The sequence below is a fragment of the Oncorhynchus kisutch genome, linkage group LG4 (assembly GCF_002021735.2).
Source record: "Oncorhynchus kisutch isolate 150728-3 linkage group LG4, Okis_V2, whole genome shotgun sequence".
NCBI classification, from domain to species: domain Eukaryota; kingdom Metazoa; phylum Chordata; class Actinopteri; order Salmoniformes; family Salmonidae; genus Oncorhynchus; species Oncorhynchus kisutch.
Window position 1 is genome coordinate 68,715,513 of NC_034177.2, and position 20,330 is coordinate 68,735,842.

The 20,330-nt window shown below is 45.7% G+C and overlaps 1 protein-coding gene across 29 annotated transcripts in view; it reads right to left on the reverse strand.

Moving 5' to 3' along the window:
• Positions 1-20,330, reverse strand: part of LOC109889919 (calcium/calmodulin-dependent protein kinase type II subunit gamma) — a 111,685-nt gene that overhangs the window by 31,307 nt on the left and 60,048 nt on the right. For 17 of the 29 annotated variants that reach the window (XM_031823520.1, XM_031823503.1, XM_031823508.1 and 14 more), the window contains exons 6-13: positions 18,300-18,372; positions 12,736-12,838; positions 6,833-6,916; positions 6,653-6,747; positions 1,786-1,908; positions 1,541-1,624; positions 1,381-1,423; positions 483-542 (exon numbers count right to left, since the gene is read on the reverse strand). In XM_031823520.1, coding sequence (XP_031679380.1) covers positions 483-542; positions 1,381-1,423; positions 1,541-1,624; positions 1,786-1,908; positions 6,653-6,747; positions 6,833-6,916; positions 12,736-12,838; positions 18,300-18,372 — 665 coding nt within the window. The remainder of the gene's footprint in view (positions 1-482; positions 543-1,380; positions 1,424-1,540; positions 1,625-1,785; positions 1,909-6,652; positions 6,748-6,832; positions 6,917-12,735; positions 12,839-18,299; positions 18,373-20,330) is intronic. The other 12 variants (XM_031823501.1, XM_031823523.1, XM_031823504.1 and 9 more) reach the window with 1 other exon arrangement.

The window sequence follows — 20,330 nt, forward strand, 5'->3', positions numbered from 1 at the left end:
TCTGCCTGCGGCTATGGCATCCTGACCTGTTCACCGGATGTGCTACCTGTCCCAGACCTATTATTTGACCATGCTGGTCATTTATGAACATTTGAACATCTTGGCCATGTTCTGTTATAATCTCCACCCTGCACAGCCAGAAGAGGACTGGCCACCCCTCATAGCCTGGTTCCTCTCTAGGTTTCTTCCTAGGTTTTGGCCTTTCTCTGGAGTTTTTCCTAGCCAACGTGCTTCAACACCTGCATTGCTTGCTGTTTGGGGTTTTAGGCTGGGTTGGGTGTGTGTGTATGTGTCTGTGGGATGTCTTGTTAGGAGGATGGCCACTCTAGAGCTGTAGAGTATGTGCCAGTGCGCAGGTAAGTGAGGGGTGGGGGGGGAACCAAGGGTCAGTGGCGGGCACTCCAGGCTACATGCTAACAAACCAGGGGGCAGTGTTGGCACAGTGCCAGGCTACTGCGGCTCCCCTGCCCTCACTAACATACCTTCTGAAGCAAGAGCAGCTGTGCTGGTGGTGGCCGCAGGGCTGGTGTGCTGTCGGCCCACTATTGGACAGAGAGGCATTCAGTTGGGAGGGACCAACCAGGCAAGAGGCGTGGCCTCTCTAGAGCACAGTGTCACTTACTTCTTTAAGTGCCCCCCCCCCCGTTCACACCACTCACCCACCTTTTTCATCTCATAGATGATGTGAGGAGGGCGGGCAGATACACCCATGGTCTACAAGCTGTATATCCTACCGATACTTACCCCAGTGTGCACAATCGATGTTAACAAAAAAAACTTCAATGATCTATCATTGATCACAAACGACTATAACAAAAGATTGCCACAAAAAAACACTGAGATCAACAAGTGACAGTTATGAAGCAACATTGTACACACAACACTACTTTCTTACGAGCAGAGAGCTCTATGTCAAATGTCTGTCCTTCACGATAGTGCTTTATAGAGTGGCCTTCAGACGAGGCTGAGATAAGCTCTTTACGTACTGCTGGGATTTTAAATTATAGTCTGAAATGTCTCAATTAGCCAGGAAACGTGGGCCATAGAACTTAGTATCCCAGTGTACTTGGCACGCAGGTGGGTTGTGGATGTATACAAGGACAAACATCTGCACTCTACAATGCTCCTTATTATAAATGTCACTATCTTATTTATAAAGTCGATATAACAACAAAAAGCTCAATGAGTCTACTTAGGGAAGTGGTTGAGAGAGCGTTCAAGGCAGTTTCCTCTCCGAGGGAAATTCAATCCGAGGTAAGGACACTAAACCTCTGAACACACAGAATGTATTATTGCCTATCTTTGGATTACTTTGACGGACTAGAACGCAGAAGAACACTAATGCCATTCTAAATGTGAAGACCCAGATGCCCCCCTCACCTGAGAAGTTTCTGGTCACCAGCATGGTGGTGAGGATGGCTCCCTGGAGAAGACAGGATACAGAGGTAGAACAGGGGATAATATACAATCTCTCAAACACAACCGATTGGATATATGTGTGTGTGCACCCAAGTGAGTGTCCGTGTCTGTACACACTCACCTTGAGTTTTCTCCTGGCGTTGAACTTGCGCAGGCACTCCACAGTCTCTTGGCGGTGCATCATGGAAGCCACTGTGGAACGTTGCTGGTCAGGGGGAAGAGGAGCAGAGAAGAGGTGGAAAGCAGAGAAGTAACAACAAATCAATGATTACGCCATCACAGCACCAGTTATGGAGGTAAAGTGGGGCCAACGTTACCATAAATGTAATAGCGTGTGAGTGATAGCCTGGTGATGGGGTGACTTACGCAGATCCATGGGTGCTTGAGAGCCTGGTCAGCAGTGATCCTCTTGGCAGGGTTGATGGTCAACATCTGGTTGATCAGGTTCTTGGCTTCGGGGGTCACCGTGTCCCACTCTGGGGAGGGGAACTGGGAGGGAGGGAGCGAGGGGAGGGGGGGATAGAGAGAGAGAGAGAGAAAGAGAGAGAGAGAGAGAGAGAGAGAAAGAGGAGGATAAATCATTAGATGCACATTAAGTAAATACGGTACAACGACAAATACACAGATAAACATACAGTGAGTTCCAAAAGTATTGGGACAGTGACATGCTTTGTTGTTTTGGCTCTGTACTCCAGCACTTTTGGATTTGAAAGGATGCAATGACAATGAGGTTAAAGTGCAGAGGGTATTTTCATCCATATCGGGTAAACCGTCTATAAATTATAGCACTTTCTGTACAGTCACCCCATTTTAGGAGACCAAAAGTATTAGGACAAATGATCTTATATGTGTATTAATGTAGTCCAAAGTGAAGTATGTGGTTGCTACCATGATTACAGATAATCCTGAATGAATCGTGAATAATGATGAGTAAGAAAGTTACAGAAGCATAAATATCATACTCCAAAAACATGCTAACCTCCCCTGTTATAGTAATGGTGAGAGGTTAGCATGTCTTGGGGGTATGATATAAAATGCTAACTTCCCCTGTTATAGTAATGGTGAGAGGTTAGCATGTCTTGGGGGTATGATATAAAATGCTAACTTCCCCTGTTATAGTAATGGTGAGAGGTTAGCATGTCTTGGGGGTATGATTTAAAATGCTAACCTCCCCTGTTATAGTAATGGTGAGAGGTTAGCATGTCTTGGGGGTATGATATAAAATGCTAACTTCCCCTGTTATAGTAATGGTGAGAGGTTAGCATGTCTGGGGGGGGTATGATATAAAATGCTAACTTCCCCTGTTATAGTAATGGTGAGAGGTTAGCATGTCTTGGGGGTATGATATAAAATGCTAACTTCCCCTGTTATAGTAATGGTGAGAGGTTAGCATGTCTTGGGGGTATGATATAAAATGCTAACCTCCCCTGTTATAGTAATGGTGAGAGGTTAGCATGTCTGGGGGGGGTATGATATAAAATGCTAACTTCCCCTGTTATAGTAATGGTGAGAGGTTAGCATGTCTTGGGGGTATGATATAAAATGCTAACCTCCCCTGTTATTGTAATGGTGAGAGGTTAGCATGTCTTGGGGGTATGATATTTGAGCATTTGTAACTTTCTCATCATTATTCACGATTCATTCAGGACTACCTGTAATCATCATAGCATCCACATTACAGTGCCTTCGGAAAGTATTCAGACCCCTTGACTTTTTCCATATTCTGTTACATTACAGCCTTATTCTAAAATGTATGAAATAAATAGAAATCCTCATCAATCTACACAATACCCTATAATGACAAAAAGAGAAAACGTTTTTAGAATGTTTGCAAATGTATTAAAAATAAAAAACTGAAATACCTTATTTACATAAGTATTCAGGCCCTTTGCTATGAGCCAAAATTGAGCTCAGGTGCATCCTGTTTCCATTGATCATTCTTGAGATGTTTCTACAACTTGATTGGAGTCCACCTGTGGTAAATTCAATTGATTGGACATGATTTGCTAAGACACACACCTGTCTATATAATGCCCCACAGTTGACAGTGCATGTCCGAGCAAAAACCAAGCCATGAGGCAAAGGAATTGTCCGTAGAGCTACGAGGCAAAGGAATTGTCCGTAGAGCTCCGAGACAGGATTGTGTCAATGCACAGATCTGGGAAAGAGTACCAAAAAATATCTGCAGCATTGAAGGTCCCCAAGAACATAGTGGCCTCCATGAATCTTAAATGGAAGAAGATTGAAACCACCAAGACTCTTCCTAGAGCTGGCCGCCCGGCCAAACTGAGCAATCCGGAGAGAAGTGTGGCGCACAATTGGCCCAGTGTCGTCCGGGTTAGGGGAGGGTTTGGCCCGGGGTAGGCCGTCATTGTAAAATAAGAATTTGGTCTTAACTCACTTGCCTAGTTGAATAAAGTTGTTTTTTTTATATATGTAAAAGGCCTTGGTCAGGGAGGTGACCAAGAACCCCATGGTCACTCTGACAGAGCTCTAGAGTTCCGCTGTGGAAATGGGAGAACCTTCCAGAAGGACAACCATCTCTGCTGCACTCCACCATCAGGCCTTTATGGTAGAGTGGCCAGACGGAAACCATTCCTCAGTAAAAGGCACATGACAGCCCACTTGGAGTTTACCAAAAGGCACCTAAAGGACTCTCAGATCATGAGAAACAAGATTCTCTGATGGTCTGATGAAACCAGGATTGATCTCTTTGGCCTGAATGCCAAGCATCACGTCTGGAGGAAACCAGCACCATCCCTATGGTGAAGCATGGTGGTCGTAGCATCATGCTGTGGGGATGTTTTTCAGCAGCAGGGACTGGGAGACAAGTCAGGATCGAGGCAAAGATAAACAGAGCAGAGTACTGAAAGATCCTTGATGAAAACCATGTTCTAGAGCACTCAGGACCTCAGACTGGGGCGAAGGTTCATTCCAACATGACAACCACCCTAAGCACACAGCCAAGACAATGCAGGAGTGGCTTCGGGACAAGTCTCTGAATGTCCTTGAGTGGCCCAGCCAGAGCCCGGACTTGAACCCAATCGAACATCTCTGGAGACACCTGAAAATAGCTGTGCAGCGACGCTCCCCATCCAACCTGACAGAGCTTGAGAGGATCTGCAGAGAAGAATGGGAGAAACTCGCCAAATACAGGTGTGCCAAGCTTCTAGTGACATTCCCAAGAAGACTCAAGGCTGTAATCACTGCCAAAGGTGCTTCAACAAAGTATTGAGTAAAGGGTCTGAATTCTTATGTAAATATGATATTTCAGTTTTCGTTAGCAAACATTTCTAAAAACCTGTTTTTGCTTTGTCATTATGGAGTATTGTGTGTAGATTGATGAGGGGGGAAAAACTACTGAATCAATTTTAGAATAAGGCTGTAATGTAACGAAATGTGGAAAAAGTCAAGGGGTCCACAGCACGAGGCTCTTTGTGATTGAAACTCATTGAATTAGTGAGTACTATGGTAGAGATATTGAGGAGGAGGAGGAGGTAGTACTGGTCATGGTGGGCCTTTCCACTTCATTTGGCCGCCCAAACTAATGCCCTGGCTGGTCCTCATAATCACATTGTTTCCAGACTGCAGCTCTCCGTCACACGCAGACACATTATAAAAATACATACACACACACACATTACAAACAAACATGCACACCAGAAATGGGTACACACGCGCACCCGTGTGTGCACACGTACACACATACACACTGCAATCACACACAGACACACAAACACACACACAGAGAGTACACACATTCTCTCAGGGCGAAAAAAAAATCTGCCCACATTGCAGAGATGCCAAACAACGAAGCCTGCTATCTAATTACGAGGACTTATGAGGAAATATAATTGAACTGAATGGTGCTTTCAGACAGCAAATTAAACTAGATACAAATATGAATAAATTGAAAGTCGGGCGTACTTGGACATTGCCGCATCGGAAAAGATTGCATCAAATCAATTACTGAAGCCAAAAACAATCCATGTTTATTCAGTTGCATTACACCTCACCCAATCAGATCTGATAAGACAATGGTCAAGACATGAGTAGACTGTATGAGTTGAATAAAGTGCTGACCAGAGGTGGCCAACCATCCTCCTGGAGAGCTACTAGCTGTGCAGGATTTTGCTCCAACCCAGCTGTAACACATCTGAACCTGAATTAGGAGGTAGTTAGTAACTAGCTGGTTAACAGCTACTTGTTAGATGCTACTGCACAGTTGGATATAGGAACACAAGCATTGCACTACACCCAAAATACATCTGCTAAATATGTGTATGTGACGGATAAAATGTGATTTGATTTAGTAGAACCAGCTCTCCCAGGCCCTAAACCAAAGGTATACAGAAAGAATACAAAACACTGCTGCATGTATACACATCAGAGCCTCCCTGTTAGCTTGTATTCCTTTTGAGTTGTATCCTGGGGCTGCCACAGTGCAGTAGAGTCTCCTAGGCCCCTCCCCCTGGGTTAGTAACTGCAGAGGGTCGCTCTGACAGCCTCAATGGGCAGAAAACACAGCTCTATCGCAGCCAATTAAAAATTAACGAGAGCAAAATCTGGACCGGGACCGTTTGGGTCGTTACGGGGATCTGAAGGGTATGTATGCACTCAGACAGGCACACACTCTCTTTTGAGCTCTTTCCCCTCTCCTCCCATCAGTTTAGTGTTAACGGCCTGAGTGCTGCTAAAAGCTCCTTCAAGCCCAACCCAACACCACTCCGCTGCATCCCAACACCACTCCGCTGCATCCCAACACCACTCCGCTGCATCCCAACACCACTCCGCTGCATCCCAACACCACTCCGCTGCATCCCAACACCACTCCGCTGCATCCCAACACCACTCCGCTGCATCCCAACACCACTCCGCTGCATCCCAACACCACTCCGCTGCATCCCAACACCACTCCGCTGCATCCCAACACCACTCCGCTGCATCCCAACACCACTCCGCTGCATCCCAACACCACTCCGCTGCTTCCCTACAGCTCTCCCTCCCTCCATTCCTCCATCCTTCTTCTCTCTTTCCCAAGGCCTCATCCAAACGTACACACCCACGAGCGCAAGCGAACACGTGCATGCAACATACGTGCATGCACACATACACACTGGTCTCTCAGTGAATTCAACATAATATAATCATGCACACACAAATATGTTCTAATCCCATAGAGGTGAATGGTAAACAGAGAGGGGTGGGAGGGGGGCAGATGGTCACTACTCACATCGTAAGCCCCAGCCTTGATCTGCTGATAGAGCTTGTGCTGATCTTCATCCCAGAAGGGAGGGTAGCCCACCAGGAGAATGTACAGGACCACACCTGAACACAGAACACACACGGGGAGGGGGGGGTTAGTACACACACACACACGCGCACGCACACATTGAAGGAGGGAGTCACTCACCACAGGCCCAGATATCCACCGGCTTGCCGTAGGGGTCCTTCCTCAAGACCTCTGGAGAGAGGTAGCCTGGAGTGCCTGCAAAACCTACAGCAGCAAATAACATGTCAAAAGGAATTAAACAACAAAGTCTATGATCTAATGTAAAGACATTGCAAGAGAAGTGTACCAACACAGCGTTCTATCATCCCCATTCAGGAGAGCTCTACTCTGCCCTACAGTGAAACTGAGAGTTTTTTTTTATTGTCCAGCCAAATTAATTGTAGGTAGAGCTTTGGAGATGTGGTTATCTTACTATGAGGTACTTTTTTTATTCATAATGATCTTGACCTCTGACATGACCTTTGACCCTAGACTGCAGTTACCGCCTTCTTGCTTGTTACACCCACTGGAATACGTTTCCATGACGATTTGTTTTTAATACAATCTCGTGTTAGTATATTTATTGGTATGTGGCTGTCAGTGTCATATACAGTGCCTTGCGAAAGTATTCGGCCCCCTTGAACTTTGCGACCTTTTGCCACATTTCAGGCTTCAAACATAAAGATATAAAACTGTATTTTTTTGTGAAGAATCAACAACAAATTTCAGTCTCTCGATGTGCAAAACTGATAGAGACATACCCCAAGCGACTTACAGCTGTAATCGCAGCAAAAGGTGGCGCTACAAAGTATTAACAAATCAAAAACTGACAAATTGGGCGTGCAAAATTATGAAGAATCAACAACAAGTGGGACACAATCACGAAGTGGAACGACATTTATTGGATATTTCAAACTTTTTTAACAAATAAAAACTGAAAAATTGGGCGTGCAAAATTATTCAGCCCCCTTAAGTTAATACTTTGTAGCGCCACCTTTTGCTGCGATTACAGCTGTAAGTCGCTTGGGGTATGTCTCTATCAGTTTTGCACATCGAGAGACTGACATTTTTTCCCATTCCTCCTTGCAAAACAGCTCGAGCTCAGTGAGGTTGGATGGAGAGCATTTGTGAACAGCAGTTTTCAGTTCTTTCCACAGATTCTCGATTGGATTCAGGTCTGGACTTTGACTTGGCCATTCTAACACCTGGATATGTTTATTTTTGAACCATTCCATTGTAGATTTTGCTTTATGTTTTGGATCATTGTCTTGTTGGAAGACAAATCTCCGTCCCAGTCTCAGGTCTTTTGCAGACTCCATCAGGTTTTCTTCCAGAATGGTCCTGTATTTGGCTCCATCCATCTTCCCATCAATTTTAACCATCTTCCCTGTCCCTGCTGAAGAAAAGCAGGCCCAAACCATGATGCTGCCACCACCATGTTTGACAGTGGGAATGATGTGTTCAGGGTGATGAGCTGTGTTGCTTTTACGCCAAACATAACGTTTTGCATTGTTGCCAAAAAGTTCAAATTTGGTTTCATCTGACCAGAGCACCTTCTTCCACATGTTTGGTGTGTCTCCCAGGTGGCTTGTGGCAAACTTTAAACAACACTTTTTATGGATATCTTTAAGAAATGGCTTTCTTCTTGCCACTCTTCCATAAAGGCCAGATTTGTGCAATATACAACTGATTGTTGTCCTATGGACAGAGTCTCCCACCTCAGCTGTAGATCTCTGCAGTTCATCCAGAGTGTTCATGGGCCTCTTGGCTGCATCTCTGATTAGTCTTCTCCTTGTATGAGCTGAAAGTTTAGAGGGACGGCCAGGTCTTGGTAGATTTGCAGTGGTCTGATACTCCTTCCATTTCAATATTATCGCTTGCACAGTGCTCCTTGGGATGTTTAAAGCTTGGGAAATCTTTTTGTATCCAAATCCGGCTTTAAACTTCTTCACAGCAGTATCTCGGACCTGCCTGGTGTGTTCCTTGTTCTTCATGATGCTCTCTGCGCTTTAACGGACCTCTGAGACTATCACAGTGCAGGTGCATTTATACGGAGACTTGATTACACACAGGTGGATTGTATTTATCATCATTAGTCATTTAGGTAAACATTGGATCATTCAGAGATCCTCACTGAACTTCTGGAGAGAGTTTGCTGCACTGAAAGTAAAGGGGCTGAATAATTTTGCACGCCCAATTTGTCAGTTTTTGATTTGTTAATACTTTGTAGCGCCACCTTTTGCTGCGATTACAGCTGTAAGTCGCTTGGGGTATGTCTCTATCAGTTTTGCACATCGAGAGACTGAAATTTGTTGTTGATTCTTCACAAAAAAATACAGTTTTATATCTTTATGTTTGAAGCCTGAAATGTGGCAAAAGGTCGCAAAGTTCAAGGGGGCCGAATACTTTCGCAAGGCACTGTATATGACACTGACAGCCACATACCAATAAATATACTAACACGAGATTGTATTAAAAACAAATCGTCATGGAAACGTATTCCAGTGGGTGTAACAAGCAAGAAGGCGGTAACTTGTATCAGACTTGTATCAGCAAAGAACAATAAATAATACCAAGGTTTACCGTAGACACCGCAGCCCAAAGCTCAGTGAAACCAAGGTAAAAGGCAATAACTGACGTGTGTGATGGAAGTCACTGCCTTTTTCCTTGGTTTCACTTTAACTTTTTGCTCATCCTGCTAACATGAACCCCCATTTTCTCCATAAACAACAGGATATTTGGATATTTGTCCACATGATAAAGCATGTACAGTTGAAGTCGGAGGTTTATGTACACCTTAGCCAAGTACATTTAAACTCAGTTTTTCCTCATTCCTGACATTTAATCCTAGTAAAAAATTCCTTGTCTTAGGTCAGTTAGGATCACCAATTTATTTTAAGAATGTGAAATGTCAGAATAATAGCAGAGAGAAGGATTTATTTCAGCTTTTTTTTTTCATCACATTCCCAGTGGGTCAGAAGTTTACATACACCCAATTAGTATTTGGTAGCGTTGCCTTTTAAATTGTTTAACTTGGGTCAAACATTTCAGGTAACCTTCCACAAGCTTCCCACAATAAGTTGGGTGAATTTTGGCCCATTCCTCCTGACAGAGCTGGTGTAACGGAGTCAGGTTTGTAGGACTCCTTGCTCGCACACGCTTTTTCAGTTCTGCCCAAAAATGTTCTATAGGATTGAGGTCAGGGCTTTGTGATGGCCACTCCAATACCTTGACTTTCTTGTCCTTAAGCCATTTTGCCACAACTTGCTTTGGGTCCTTGGAAGACCCATTTGCGACCAAGCTTTAACTTCCTGACTGATGTCTTGAGATCCTGATTCAATATATTCACATACATTTCCTTATGATGCCATCTATTTTGTGATAGTGCACCAGTCCCTCCTGCAGCAAAGCCCCCCCACAACATGATGCTGCCACCCCCGTGCTTCACGGTTGGGATGGTGTTCTTCGGCTTGCAAGCCTCCCTCTTTTTCCACCAAACATAATGATGGTCATTATCGCCAAACAGTTCTATTTTTGTTTCATCTGGACATTTCTCCAAAAAGTATGATCTTTGTCCCCATGTGCGGTTGCAAACTGTAATCTGTCTTTTTAATGGCGGTTTTGGAGCAGTGGCTTCTTTTTAATTGTTTTATTTTTACCTTTATTTAACCAGCCAAGTCAGTTAAGAACAAATTCTTATTTTCAATGACGGCCTAGGAACAGTGGGTTAACTGCCTGTTCAGGGGCAGAACGACAGATTTGTACCTTGTCAGCTCGGGGGTTTGAACTCGCAACCTTCCGGTTACTAGTCCAACGCTCTAACCACTAGGCTACCCTGCCGCCTTATCCTTGCTGAGCAGCCTTTCAGGTTATGTTGATATAGGACTCATTTTACTGTGGATATAGATACTTTTGTACCTGTGTCCTCCAGCATCTTCACACAGTCCTTTGCTGTTGTTCTAGGATTGATTTGCACTTTTTGTACGAAAGTACGTTCATCTCTAGGAGACAGAACGCGTCTCCTTCCTGAGCTGTATGACGGCTGCGTGGTCCCATGGTGTTTATACTTGCGTACTATTGTTTGTACAGATGAACACGGTACCTTCAAGCATTTGGAAATTGCTCCCAAGGATGAACCAGACTTGTGGAGGTCTACAATTTCTTTCTGAGTTCTTGGCTGATTTCTTTTGATTTACCCATGATGTCAGGCAAAGAGGCATAGAGTTTAAAGGTAGGCCTTGAAATACATCCACAGGTACACCTCCAATTGACTCAAATTATGTTGAAAGCTTCTAAAGCCATGACATCATTTTCTGGAATTTTCTAAGCTGTTTAAAGGCACAGTCAACTTAGTGTATGTAAACTTCTGACCCACTGGAATTGTGATACAGTGAATTATAAGTGAAATAATCTGTCTGTAAACAATTGTTGGGAAAATGACTTGTGTCATGCACAAAGTAGATGTCTTAACCGACTTGCCAAAACTATAGTTTGTTAACAAGAAATTTGTGGAGTGGTTGAAAAACAAGTTTTAATGACTCCAACCTAAGTGTATGTAAACTTCCGACTTCAACTGTATTTAATGTATAAAAAAATGTAAATAACCCATTTTTGACCAAATGTGCAGTTACTGCTCTTTTTTCTTGGTAGGGCAGTATTAATGAGTAGCATTCTGATCTGACACCAAGGAACCAGCCAGGCTTCCATTCAGAGATGTCCAGTCTGTCCCTGGAGTGGGCACTTTGGCAAGATAAAACCAATTCTGCCAATTTGGAGCTGATTCCTTTACACTGATCTAATAAACATATATTAATGTATGTGGGTACTCAGCGAAGGCCTGCTGGCCCTGGTTTCTCTCTGGGGTCTGGAGGAAGTGACATGTTCAAACTGCTCTGACTTGAAAGGTAGACACAGGGGGGGGGGGGGGGGGGGGGGGGGGGGGGGGGGGGGGGGGGCAAATCAAATAGGTCTCCGATTAAAGGTGAGGAGCCCTACTATCAATACTGAACAACTTCTGGCCTCACTACTTTGATGTGCAAATACCAAGTGACATCATGCCAGTCAGTGAGAGATGGAGGGATGATAGGCAGAGAGATGGAGGGATGATAGGCAGAGAGATGGAGGGATGATAGGCAGAGAGATGGAGGGATGATAGGCAGAGAGATGGAGGGATGATAGGCAGAGAGATGGAGGAATGATAGGCAGGGAGATGGAGGGATGATAGGCAGAGAGATGGAGGGATGATAGGCAGAGAGATGGAGGAATGATAGGCAGAGAGATGGAGGAATGATAGGCAGAGAGATGGAGGAATGATAGGCAGAGAGATGGAGGGATGATAGGCAGAGAGATGGAGGGATGATAGGCAGAGATATGGAGGGATGATAGGCAGAGAGATGGAGGAATGATAGGCAGGGAGATGGAGGGATGATAGGCAGAGAGATGGAGGGATGATAGGCAGAGAGATGGAGGGATGATAGGCAGAGAGATGGAGGAATGATAGGCAGGGAGATGGAGGGATGATAGGCAGAGAGATGGAGGGATGATAGGCAGAGAGATGGAGGAATGATAGGCAGAGAGATGGAGGAATGATAGGCAGAGAGATGGAGGAATGATAGGCAGAGAGATGGAGGGATGATAGGCAGAGAGATGGAGGGATGATAGGCAGAGATATGGAGGAATGATAGGCAGAGAGATGGAGGAATGATAGGCAGAGAGATGGAGGGATGATAGGCAGAGAGATGGAGGGATGATAGGCAGAGAGATGGAGGAATGATAGGCAGAGAGATGGAGGGATGATAGGCAGAGAGATGGAGGGATGATAGGCAGAGAGATGGAGGAATAATAGGCAGAGAGATGGAGGAATGATAGGCAGAGAGATGGAGGAATGATAGGCAGAGAGATGAGCAAATGATAATGCAGAAAGAGGAGAGGGATGAGTGGGAGGAGAAAGGAGGAGGTAAAGAATTGTCATTAGCCCAGAGGACTGCAGTAGTAAGATCAGTGACACTACCATTAAAGCCCAGTGTACTGATCACCCATCTTACCGAACCATGCTTGCTCGTCTCCCTGCACGTCGATGGCCAGCCCAAAGTCAGCCAACTTCACTGCAGCTCCCTTCAGCTTACTGGCCAGGAGCAGGTTTTCTGGCTACAGACCAGAGCAAAACCACAGAGACAGATAAAGAGAATCAATCAATGAGGCGAAACTAATTGAAGAACAAACTCCTTCAAGAGGCTATAATATAAAAGTCACAGACAGAGTTGAGTCATTCAACGGAACTGTGAGGTCCATGTACGCTGACCACAAAGCATGACCCATATCTCGCTCAGAAATTCCATGAAAAAAATGTACTGTAGGTGAAAATGAAGACAGGCATGAATCATTAAAAGACATGTGTGTCAGAAGTGGGTAGACATACATGGAGTGTACCACTGGGGGTCAGAGAGGGGCGTGAATGTAATTGGGTATGAGCTTCAATGCGGTGCCGAGGGCCCTTCTTCGGCCTGGCTCAGTTTGATTCATGCTGCGACGGGCGCGTGACACTTTTGCTAAGTCTCTCTCTCTCAGGAGAGAGGGATACAGAGAGAAAGAGAGTGGGAGAGAGACAGAGTGCAATAGAGACCTGGAGAACAGAGAAAGAGGTAAAGGGCAGAGGAGAGAGAAAGAGGGAGTAGGCAGACAGAGGAGAGACAGAAAGACAGAGCGTGAGAGATGACAACCGTCGGGATGAATTAGTCTCTACACTGGCGCTGCAGCAGTGTGACGTCATACAGGTTTCCATGGTAACCCGGCTGCCACCAGCACCTCTCTCCTCCCCTTTTCTCTTCCCTTGTTTACCTTCAGAAATTCAGCCTCTGGAGATGCCATGCAGGCAGCCAGCCCATTGTGATAGTCTCTTTGTGTGTGTGTGTGTGTGTGTGTGTGTGTGTGTGTGTGTGTGTGTGTGTGTGTGTGTGTGTGTGTGTGTGTGTGGTGTGTGTGTGTGTGTGTGTGTGTGTGTGTGTGTGTGTGTGTGTGTGTGTGTGTGTGTGTGTGTGTGTGTTTGGGGGTGTGTTTGGTGGTGTTCATCTCTTCTTTCCCTCCATGTACACTACCGTTCAAAAGTTTGGGGTCACTTAGAAATGTCCTTGTTTTTGAAAGAAAAGCAAATTTTTGGTCCATTAAAATAACATCAAATTGATCAGAAATACAGTGTAGACATTATTCATGTTGTAAATGACTATTGTAGCTGGAAACGGCAGATTCTTTATGGATTATCTACGTAGGCATACAGAGGCCCATTATCAGAAACCATCACTCCTGTGTCCCAATGGCACGTTGTGTTAGCTAATCCAAGTTTATCATTTTAAAAGGCTAATTGATCATTAGGAAACCCTTTTGCAATGAAAACTGTTGGTCTGATTAAAGGAGCAATAAAACTGGCCTTCTTTAGACTAGTTGAGCATCAGCATTTGTGGAAACAAAGACTTTCTTCTGTTCCATGCTCATATGGGCAGTGTGCGTCACGGCTGGATAGGCTGTGTTTCTGCTGTCAAAATGCATAACCAACTGCTTTTGGTTGGTCTTAAATATCCCTACCAGCACAGCCTGAAATTAGCCCTTTGGATCATGTTATTTCCAACCCCTCCCATCTGAGCGCAAGCGTGCTGATGTCTAACAGGTAAATGGCCGAACCTGGCGTGGGGCTGGAAAATGCCAGTGTGCCAGTTTTTACATGATGAAATTGCAAACGTGTGTTTGACACTAATGCTGCCTTTAACGTCAGATGAAAATAGAGCCTTTCGTCTTTATCTATGTCTCTAGTGCAACTGGCCCCCTCTCTTTCTTTAAAATGTCCACAGGACATAGCATAAAACATAGCATGGAGGGGCCGAGGCCTCACTCCATGGTAACAGCAAATATCATACACACAATTGTTTTACTCTCCTTGTGGGGACCAAACGATTGATTCCCATTCAAAATCCTACTTCCCCTAAGCCTTAACCTAACACTAACACTAAACCTAACCCCTAACCCTAATTGCAACCCTAACACTTACCCCTGAGCCTAAAATAGCCTTTTTACTATCCCACAAAATAGTAAAACCAAAAACACACACACACTTCATTATTTCCCCTTCACTTACTGCTGGTCTCTGCGTTGGAGGGCTCTCAATCTGATGGCAACAGTAGTTACAATGCATTTGAGTTTCATGGAACACCTCCCAGCTGAATGACAGATGGTTTTACTGGCAAATGTACTCAGAATAATGGTGTTGATACAAGATGCAGTTTATAAGAGCTGTACATTCAAGTGGCACTCTGTGATGTTCAACATTCATCTTGTAGACTAGAGCACGTAAACGGCTTGCTCTTGACAAAGGTACGCATGCCTTAATGTCAAGCATGGGTCTGTTTTTCACCTAAACAAAAACAAAATAACTCTTTGAAGTGTGTCCTATTGTTAATACTGGAGTATGGTGATAAGTATCACCAGGCTAGCCAGCTTTGTGTCTATTTGCTGTGATGTCACCCTGGCTATAAATAGCAGCCAAATGGTGTTCGTCTGCTTTCGTCAGAGATACAGAGGGAGAGAGAGAGATACAGAGGGAGAGAGATACAGAGGGAGAGAGAGAGAGATACAGAGGGAGAGAGAGAGAGATACAGAGGGAGAGAGAGAGAGATACAGAGGGAGAGAGAGAGAGATACAGAGAGAGAGAGAGAGAGATACAGAAGAGAGAGAGAGAGAGAGATACAGAGAGAGAGAGAGAGAGATACAGAGGGAGAGAGAGAGAGACAGAGGGAGAGAGATACAGAGGGAGAGAGAGAGAGATACAGAGGGAGAGAGAGAGAGATACAGAGGGAGAGAGAGAGAGATACAGAGGGAGAGAGAGAGAGATACAGAGAGAGAGAGAGAGATAACAGAGAGAGAGAGAGAGATACAGAGAGAGAGAGAGAGAGAGATACAGAGGGAGAGAGAGAGAGATACAGAGGGAGAGAGATACAGAGGGAGAGAGAGAGAGATACAGAGGGAAGAGAGATACAGAGGGGAGAGAGATACAGGAGGGTAGAGAGATACAGAGGGAGAGAGATACAGAGGGAGAGGAGATTACAGAGAGGAGAGAGAGAGAGAGATACAGGAGGGAGAAGAGATACAGAGGGAGAGAGAGAGATACAGGAGGGAGCAGAGAGAGATACAGAGGGAGAGAGATACAGAGGGAGAGGAGATACATAGGGAGAGAGATACAGAGGGAGAGAGATACAGATGGGAAGAGAGATACAGAGAGAGAGAAGATACCGAGGGAGGAGAGAGAGAGATACATAGGGAGAGAGATACAGAGGGAGAGAGAGATACAGAGGGAGAGAGATACAGAGAGAGAGAAGAGATTACAGAGGGAGAGAGAGATCACAGAGGGAGAGAGAGAGCAGATACAGAGGGAAGAGATACAGAGGGCGCGAGAGGAGAGAGATACAGGGAGAGAGATACAGAGGAGAGAGATACAGAGGGAGAGAGATACAGGAGAAGAGGAGAGAGAGAGAGATACAGAGGGAGAGAGATACAGAGGGAGAGAGATACAGAGAGAGAGAGAGAGAGAGAGAGAGATACAGAGGGAGAGAGAGATTACAGAGGGAGAAGAGATACAGAGGGAGAGGAAGAGAGATACAGAGGGGAGAGAGATTACAGAGGGAGAGAGATACAGAGGGAGAGAGATACAGAGGGAGAGAGATACAGAGAGAGAGAGAAGAGAGATACAGAGGGAGAGAGAATACAGAGGGAGAGAGAGAGAGATACAGAGGGAGAGAGATACAGAGGGAGAGAGATACAGAGGGAGAGAGAGATACAGAGGGAGAGAGATACAGAGGGAGAGAGATACAGAGGGAGAGAGATACAGAGGGAGAGAGATACAGAGGGAGAGAGATACAGAGAGAGAGAGATACAGAGGGAGAGAGAGATACAGAGAGAGAGAGAGAGAGATACAGAGGGAGAGAGATACAGAGGGAGAGAGATACAGAGAGAGAGAGAGATACAGAGGGAGAGAGAGAGAGATACAGAGGGAGAGAGATACAGAGGGAGAGAGATACAGAGGGAGAGAGATACAGAGAGAGAGAGAGAGAGATACAGAGGGAGAGAGATACAGAGGGAGAGAGATACAGAGAGAGAGAGAGAGAGAGAGAGATACAGAGGGAGAGAGAGATACAGAGGGAGAGAGAGATACAGAGGGAGAGGGAGAGAGATACAGAGGGAGAGAGATACAGAGGGAGAGAGATACAGAGGGAGAGAGATACAGAGGGAGAGAGATACAGAGAGAGAGAGAGAGAGATACAGAGGGAGAGAGAGATACAGAGGGAGAGAGAGAGAGATACAGAGGGAGAGAGAGAGAGATAGAGGGAGAGAGATACAGAGGGAGAGAGATACAGAGGGAGAGAGATACAGAGGGAGAGAGATACAGAGGGAGAGAGATACAGAGGGAGAGAGATACAGAGGGAGAGAGATACAGAGAGAGAGAGATACAGAGGGAGAGAGAGATACAGAGAGAGAGAGAGATACAGAGGGAGAGAGATACAGAGGGAGAGAGATACAGAGAGAGAGAGAGATACAGAGGGAGAGAGAGAGAGATACAGAGGGAGAGAGATACAGAGGGAGAGAGATACAGAGGGAGAGAGATACAGAGAGAGAGAGAGATACAGAGGGAGAGAGAGATACAGAGGGAGAGAGAGAGAGATACAGAGGGAGAGAGAGAGAGAAACAGAGGGAGAGAGATACAGAGGGAGAGAGATACAGAGAGAGAGAGAGATACAGAGGGAGAGAGAGATACAGAGGGAGAGAGAGAGAGATACAGAGGGAGAGAGATACAGAGGGAGAGAGAGAGAGATACAGAGGGAGAGAGAGAGATACAGAGGGAGAGAGATACAGAGGGAGAGAGAGAGAGATACAAAGGGAGAGAGATACAGAGGGAGAGAGAGAGAGATACAGAGGGAGAGAGAGAGAGATACAGAGGGAGAGAGATACAGAGGGAGAGAGAGAGAGATACAGAGGGAGAGAGAGAGAGATACAGAGGGAGAGAGAGAGGAGGAGAAGAGAGAGAGACAGAGAGAGGGAGGGAGGGAGGAGGAGGAGAAGAGAGATACAGAGGGAGAGAGAGAGAGAGAGAGAGATACAGAGGGAGAGAGGGAGGGAGGAGGAGGAGAAGAGAGAGAGATACAGAGGGAGAGAGGGAGGAGGAGGAGGAGAAGAGAGAGAGATACAGAGGGAGAGAGAGAGAGATACAGAGGGAGAGAGATACAGAGGGAGAGAGAGAGAGATACAGAGGGAGGGAGGAGGAGGAGAAGAGAGAGAGACAGAGAGACGGGCTGGGGGATGGTAATCACCTGAAATGCACTGTCTGGCTCAGTGCCTCTACCCACAATTCATCAGCACCAGCCCTCTCTGACGTCCGAAAAGAAATTTTTTTTTGCTCACGTGTGTGCAATTTTGTGCGAGTTTTCATTGGCTTACGTATACACGCATGTGTGTATGCATATGACCCTGTAAGGTTGCCAGTGGGAGGGCTTTGGGGGTTGGGGGCATGATGACGCACCCCCCCCCCCCAAACAGGTGTTGCACATTGCCATGGTGATGGATTACTCACCTTGAGGTCCCTGTGCACAATGTCATGCTGGTGCATGTGGTGGACACTCTCCAGGATCTGATTGATACACTGGCTGCAGAGAGAGGAGACACAGAACACAGAACGCACACATCAATGCACAGCAGACACATGACACCCACCACACACTGACACAGTCAGGGGTAGGAACTAATGGAAACCACTGGTTTATGGATCAGATGAGGTGAGTTTCCCCTTGCTGTTTGAGCACTTTGAGATTCACTAAATGAATCCCATTCATGACTACTGCTGATTCTTAATTTTAGAAACACAACTACAGAACTACAACTACAGACTGATCGAGACAGACAGAGGGAGACAGAGAGAGAGAGACAGCGAGAGATAGACTGATCGAGACAGACAGAGGGAGACAGAGAGAGAGAGACTGATCGAGAGAGACTGATCGAGACAGACAGAGGGAGACAGAGAGAGAGAGACAGCGAGAGATAGACTGATCGAGGCAGACAGAGGGAGACAGAGAGAGAGAGACAGCGAGAGATAGACTGATCGAGACAGACAGAGGGAGACAGAGAGAGAGACAGCGAGAGATAGACTGATCGAGACAGACAGAGGGAGACAGAGAGAGAGACAGCGAGAGATAGACTGATCGAGGCAGACAGAGAGAGAGAGACAGCGAGAGATAGACTGATCGAAACAGACAGAGGGAGACAGAGAGAGAGACAGCGAGAGATAGACTGATCGAGACAGAGAGAGAGCCAAGAGAAAAACAGAGAGAAAGAGCCAGACAGAGAGAGACTGAAAGAGAGCAAATAGGGAGACTGAGAAAGACAGAGGGATGCTGAGAAAGACAGAGGAAGGGCAACTGTGCAGAGGACTCTGTGTAGAGCCAGAGGAACCTCGCTAGCCTCAGCCCTTTTTCCCTAATAGCTCTGTTTTCTTTGAACCCAAAAGCCTGCGAGACAGCAGATATATTAGCATGTCCCCTCAGCGCCAAGGCAAATTTCCTACTGTCGACCTCACATCTGTCATATCCTCCCCACAATCTGGCTGGACGAATTACACACACGCAGTTATATTCCATCTAGATGGGCCTACCCCTCCAATGGAGTTTTAAGGCAAAGGTCGAGTAATACTGAAGTTGTTGCTTTTTGGCCCTTACTCTAAACATTGCCGGCAACTGCCAAGGTGACTTATCTGCAGTTTTCCACGATCTGTGGGTAAAAACAACCACCTATTTGGGCTACATTATCAGAGATTTCATCTGTAGACTCACCACAACTGCCATAGTGAATAAGGTCATTATCAACTTCAGTATGTGTGAGGAGAAGTGGGTTTGATAGTACAGGGTCCGGTTCCTGGTTTTTGGTTCAACCTTCTATTTACTCTCTAACACATTGTATTACTTAAAAACAGACCTGGGCAGCCACTAATGTGCTGTTTTACATCAATAAAGCCTTAAAAACAACAGCCCCTTCCCATATAGTCAGACTGGGTTAAAAGTGGAGGAAGAAGAGAAGAGGGAATGTACAATAAAAGGAGAGAGAGAGAGAGAGAGAGAGAGAGAGAGAGAGAGAGAGTGGATGCTATGAGAGACGGGGTCCTAGTGATATATTCTCTGTGTTTTTCTTTCAGAGTAATCAGGAGAAAAGCATGTCTTGTGTCCAAATTTGGCCAAATCTGTGCCCTGCATTCCATTCCACTACGCAGGCACCAGAACTGGCTTTCCCCAATAAAGTCTCCCCGTCTCTTGCCCTCTCTCCCTTCCTCCCTACTTCAGTCTCGGGGAGACATGGGCCTACACACTCACACACATTTTCAGACCCCATTTCCCCTTCACTCTCTGTTGCCCCTGTTATCTTTCATACACATTTGTTCTCACTCTACCCACACTCTTTATCTCCCCCCTCCTTGTCCCCTCTCCTCTTTTTCTCACCCTCTCTTGGTTATCCAGTCTCTTTCCCTGTCCCTCTGTTTCTGCATCTCCCTCTCGTCTCCGTGTACTAGTGAGGAGTCACACTCCCAGAGGCATTTTTCACCCTATCTATCATATTC